The sequence below is a fragment of the Magnolia sinica genome, chromosome 11 (genome assembly GCF_029962835.1).
Source record: "Magnolia sinica isolate HGM2019 chromosome 11, MsV1, whole genome shotgun sequence".
NCBI classification, from domain to species: Eukaryota; Viridiplantae; Streptophyta; class Magnoliopsida; order Magnoliales; family Magnoliaceae; genus Magnolia; species Magnolia sinica.
The window spans coordinates 13,364,736-13,370,735 of NC_080583.1; the positions used below are offsets into that span (position 1 = coordinate 13,364,736).

Genomic DNA, 6,000 nt, shown 5'->3' on the forward strand with positions numbered 1-6,000 from the left:
ATGCGATCATCTGATAAGCGATCGCACATGACCACAATGGTTGTAATGGCCACCATCGTTACCTTTACGATACGAGGTGTAATGGTCCATTACAACCATTGTTGTCATGTATCAACCCTATAATGGACCATTACGAGGCCATTATGGCCTTTACAGGGGACATAACGAGCCGTTACAGGGGCTGTAACGGCCTTTACGGGTCATTTTTTTCATCAGGGCCTTTACGACCCCGTAACGTGTAATGGTTGCCACTGCTACCTTTACGTAACAGCTTTTACAGCCTTTACGGCACACCATGGGTGAATCATACCACGTGAATTTAGAGGTTTTTGGTATAATTTTATGGGGTAGCCCCACTTAAGTGTTGAATTAGCAGAAAACTATGGCTTGGAGAATGGGTTTGCTGGCAGTTTGGTGGTCGGTGTGGGAAGAAAGAAATGGGAGATGTTTCTGTGGCACTTCAAAATCTCCGGATCTTTGCTTCTTAAGAGTGCAGCTCCTCTTAGCAAATTGGGGAATAGTCCATCTCAGCTCTTAATCAGCCGTAGGAGTTGATTCTGTCCAGTTTTCTTTTCTGTTTTCTTTTGTTTCTTCTGTTGCTTTTTCAGTTTTTTTGTTTTGTTGGAAGCTTGCTCTCGTCCTGCTATCTCAGCAGGAGAACTCTTCCTTGCTTTTACATTTTCTCAGTTTCTAATACATCTTCATAACTTTTTATAATAAAAAAATTAGCTTGATTTTTGCCTGATTTTTTAGATCAAGGCCAAACAAGGGGTGGTGTACCTGATGGATAGCATGGAATTCATACAAGTCATCCCCCCACATCAAAGAAAGTAAACGTAGTAGGTACCTAGGCGAGGTATGCATGCATTTTCCATATTGATTTGGCTACATCCAAAAGCAACCTAAATCAATCCTTACCATCTACTGTTGCGTTAGCTGCATCTTGCTTTTTACTAGTGATGTCTCTCAATGTACATAATCAAATTCCTCAACGTAGCAATCTTACAAAACATTTCATCATACGATTCCAAAAGAAAAAAAGCTACAGGGCATCGCTGAAAAAACAGAGTCAATCACATAAAAACATATTATACCTGCTGGCACAGCTCTCTGGTTGGCACAAGAATGAAAGCACTTGGGGCAGTCTTTCTAGAACTAGACTCAGTAAAAAGCTTTTGAAGCAAAGGAAGAAGGTATGCATAGGTCTTTCCTGAACCAGTCTTTGCCCGTGCAACGACATCCTTACCTTCCTACAAACATAATGAGAAATTTATGCGTGAACATGTTAGAACCAAATGAAATGAATGATCCTAACCAACAAACACATGACCAAACGGCCAAACCTAATTACGGTGTTTTAAATAGCGGTAGTGTGATGCGTAGCGCTCAGCCCTCTATAGCGTGTAGCGTAAGCTATACGATACTTCTATTTTTTAATTTAAAAATAGGACAAATATAATAAATAGTGAAGAAAAAAAAAAATTATATATATATATATATATATATATATATATATATATATATATAAATGCTTAAAAGATGATTCATTTTATCAATTATAAGCATGTTCAAAAAAGTTATTAGTTATCATTTATCTAAAGCCAATTCACATATATAAGCCAAATCAAATAATTATCACATCAACAACTTTCTAAGAAAACCACTTTAATTAATAATGTCTAATTGAAACCACAAGTCACAATTATGAAAAGAAATAAAAATCCCGTACGTTAAAAGTATCAAGTATAATACAAGTGTCACATTCCTCAACATTAGGAACAAAGAAAACATGAAAAAATTTATAAAAAAATAAAATAGTAAAAAAATACATTGTAGCTTACGCTATGGACGCTACGTGCTACGTAGCTGTAATGTACACTACAACCGCTACAGGGGATTTACGCTATTTGGGACGCTATGTAGCGAACGCTACCATTACGTTACGGGCATTATTTGAAACATTGCCTAATTGACATAAAATCTAACAAAGAATGTGTTTCCACATATGCAAGGACTGCATTAAGCTACTTTTGGACAGAGATGTTTAATTTAGTGGGCTAGCGCCTGCCAGCTTTGACTTGTTCGGAAGGAAGAACCCTAAAAAAGCAAGAAGTTTGAACTTCACATTCCTCCTTGAAAGGAAATTTTGTACTACCTAGGGTTTTGCAGTGTTCTCCCACAAACAACAAGAAAATCAGGCGCTAGCCCACTAAATTAAACAAGACTATCAAAAGCTGTGTCCAAACTAATTGGATTTAAGAAGCAAAATACAAATCCAAGTCAAAAGTGATAAACATCAGAGAAGAGTATCCATTTTTAAAAAGCAACAGTTAAGTTTCAAAATATTTCAAAAAAGGGGTTAATCAAACTAACCAAGATCAACGGAACAGCCACATGTTGAATGGGTGTTGGTTTTGCGATATCCTTCTTTGTCAAGGCACGAACTAGGCGGGGATCCAAACCAAGCTCCTCGAAGCTCAGATCCTCCTCTTCTTCATTCTCATTGGGCATGTTCTCCACAAGACTAGCCATTGGCACCTGCACATAACCATAAACCAGTTTCCCAACGTCACCCAAACAGGCACACCCAACAGATCAAACCACAATGAGATTTCCGTAGTTCTCAAAAATGAAAATTAAAAAGGAAGTTCACAAGAAAAGGGGAAAAAAGAAGAAAGTATTGAGAGAAGCAATGCAGAATCCTTTTAAGTATTGATAAAGAAGAGCAGTTGAGGAGAGCCTGAAACAATTGCAAAAAACTAAAATTGAAAAAAAAGTAAACAGAGATACTTGAGCACAGAAGCTATGTGTTTGTTTTAAAAAATAATAATAATAATAACAACAGAATATGAGATACTCAACCTGAGAAGCATTCCCATGCTCAACCCAAGAAGCATACCTAGGCTTTCAGATTGTATAACTGGGGCCTAAGTTTCAGTAATTCATATCATCAGTCTCCTGGGCCCCACTTGAATGGGCCATGCCCTCAAAATTGTCCATAATGGTATAATCCTAACCTTTACCCTTAAGTTAGGTGCTTGAAATAGAAGGTTAGGGAAAGAAATACAACAAGACATTCAAGTAAGTGATGCAATCGCCCCGCATCCCACACGTGCACGCTCCGCACGTGTGTACAAGAAAAAGATCACCTTCCTTTTTTAGCCATCATCACTTTCCATTTTTTCAAATCTCTAAATTAGGAAATCGGCTCTTTCTTTCATATCTTTATTTTTTTAGGCAGAAAATAATTTTAAATATTTTCTTATCTAAGTATCTTCTTATTTTAGGCATTTTCTTAATTATAGAATGCTTTGTTACTTAGGTGCTTTTTTATTTCATAGATTTTTAGATTTCATATCTTTTATTACAGATTGTAAGGTTGATTACAAATAGGACCTATGTCCTATGGAATAAGTCAAGTTGATCAATATTCTCTTTGTGAAATTTTCTTCTTTTTCTCTATGGTGACTGTTGAAAGAAGGGAAAGTGATCTCTAGTTCTAGACTAGAGGACTGTTGAGCTTGCTCACAATCTTGCATTTGCGATCTCTAGCATCCGCTAGAGGATTGTTGGATCTTTCCCACAATCTCTTTCTTACAAGACTTTGGGTCATGGTCCATTGACACAATAAGATTGACAAGACAAGGGAGGGGGTAAACACAAAGCCAAAACTATGGAATTAGTTGGCCTAAAATAGAGAATATAGAATATAATTTTAGTAACAATGGGAGTGGAAATGAAGAATCAGTAAAGATTATTGACCGTTAGAAGTACCCAAAAATGGCAATTTTCGATGTCTTGGATCGACATTCAAGGGGGCAGAGAGGTTGAGAAGGATGTTGCTCATAAAATTAGATCTAGGGGTGGTAATGGGTCGGGCTACCTGGCCCAGACATGTAGAGCCAGAGCTTGTGCCTCTAAACTTGACCCAAGGACCGGGCTCAGGCTTGAAATCTAGGCCCAATTTCTGGGTTGGGCCGGGGCAAGGCCAATAATGACTATCTCAGTCCAATCATCAAAATGGGCCAGTATTATACAAAAGAATGGATGAATTGAAGACACTTGTGAGTGGCCCCATTAATGTTCATGTGTAGCTTAAAAGCAGTTTTGAATTCAAGGTCAATTTCTATGATTAAAACCATTTATGTAAAAAGATTCATCATGGAGGGGGACGTGCGCACGCGCACATACACAACAAACAAACAAATCTTAGATTCAGACTATTTCAAACCTTTGATCATGCCACTCCTTTCCTAGGGCCAAGGTCAAGCAAGGCCTTTTTAGCCCAATTAAGTCCAAGGACAGGCTTAGGGGACTAGGGCTGGGCCAGGGCTAACCCCCAGCCTGGCCCATTCCTTACCCCCCCCCCCCCAAAAAAAAAAAATAGAGCTGGGTGGATGTAATTTAAGGCCATGGGCCATCCACTGTGAACCCCATCATATCAACAGTGTGGATCACTGAACCATCAGTCCCACTTGTACAAACTAAAACCCCAAACTTTCTACAGTACCTTAGAGCAGTGTGACAGATATTGCCGAGAATTTGAAAATGTCACGAAAAATACAGTAACCGATAATATCATCGGATTTTCAAAATCCCAGCAGATTTTAAAATATCATGTTTTATCACAACATTTATCTCACAGTATTAACTCAAAAACTAGTAAAAAAAATCTTTAAAAAATTTACATAAATATTTATTTAAGTTTTAAATTTATTTACTAATTTAGAATAAATATTTTTATTTTTGGCAAGATTTTCCCAATAAAATCCTGAGGAAAACCTTAAAATTTGGAAACCTCCCAAGAAATTTCTGGGCCGAGAAATTGCAGAGAACATGGTTTGTCACTATGCCCCGACGAGTATCAGATGGTTCGGAATCCAACACTTATGTCTATAGGAAACATTCTATTCAGAGTCTCAGACTAGAACAATTGCTACCTAGAAAATTCGGTCTAAACTATATTTTAAAAAATTAAATTAAAATAAAATTTAAATGGCAAAATAAATGCTTTGCAAAGGTGTGTTTGGATTCAGTTGAGCTGAATTGCAATAATTCAACAAAGAAAAGAGGCGAATGACGCGAATTGAGTTGGGATCATCTTAATTCGTTTACCAAACCAGAAATCACGATTCCATGGATTTCAAGTCGTGATTGAAGCCGTCAAATCGCGATTTGTTTCTGAGCAAGTCCCATATGGACATTTCCACTCTGTGGAATTTGAGTATTGCAATTCAATTCGTTTGAGCATCCAAACGCTGCCTACGGAGAGAGAGAGAGAGAGAGAGAGAGAGAGTGACCTTTTCCTGTGTGAGGCTGCTGAGAGAGGTTTTAGGTTTTTGAGAATAACCAGAGTGGGAGGCAAGAGAGGTTTTAGATGGACGCGGATTAGCTGCTGACAGGTTGAGCAGCGAGACTCGCTACTAAGTGACGTAACCAAGTTCTGTGGGCCCCATTATGATGTGTGTTGTATCCACACTGTCCATCCATTTCGAAATATTATTTTATGGCATAATCCAAAGAATGAGGTAGATAAAAATCTTTAGTGGGCCCCACCACAGAAAACAGTGGGGAGAGTGATTCCTACCGTTGAAACTATCCTAATGACCACCATGATTTTTATTTGAAATCCAACCTGGTCAAAAGTTAAAAAAGACATTTCCCCACTGTTTTCTGTGCTGGGGTCCACTGAAGCTTTGGATTTAACTCATTCTTTGGATCTTACTCTAAAATGGTCTCTCTCCAAATGGATGGACGGCGTGGATACAAATTATACATCATGGTGGGGCCCATGGAACTTGGTGACGTCAAGTAGCGGGTCTCGCTACTCAACGTGTCAGTAGCTAATCAGCGTCCGTTTTAGGTTAGAGAACTTTGATACTCTGGCAGAGTACGATGGATGATACGCAAGAACTTAGAATTTGAGGTACATGGAATTCAAATCATTCAAATTTAAACCGTCCAGATTATGGTCCTTAATTTGGATGTGTAAGAAGCCAA

General features: G+C 38.1%; 1 protein-coding gene across 1 annotated transcript in view; it reads right to left on the minus strand.

Annotated features, from left to right (window-relative positions):
- Positions 1-5,411, minus strand: part of LOC131218846 (DEAD-box ATP-dependent RNA helicase 16) — a 35,019-nt gene extending 29,608 nt beyond the window's left edge. The window contains exons 1-3 of the mRNA XM_058213702.1: positions 5,301-5,411; positions 2,374-2,538; positions 1,095-1,250 (exon numbers count right to left, since the gene is read on the minus strand). Coding sequence (XP_058069685.1) covers positions 1,095-1,250; positions 2,374-2,532 — 315 coding nt within the window. The 5' untranslated portion in view covers positions 2,533-2,538; positions 5,301-5,411. The remainder of the gene's footprint in view (positions 1-1,094; positions 1,251-2,373; positions 2,539-5,300) is intronic.
- Positions 5,412-6,000: the final 589 nt, after the last annotated feature.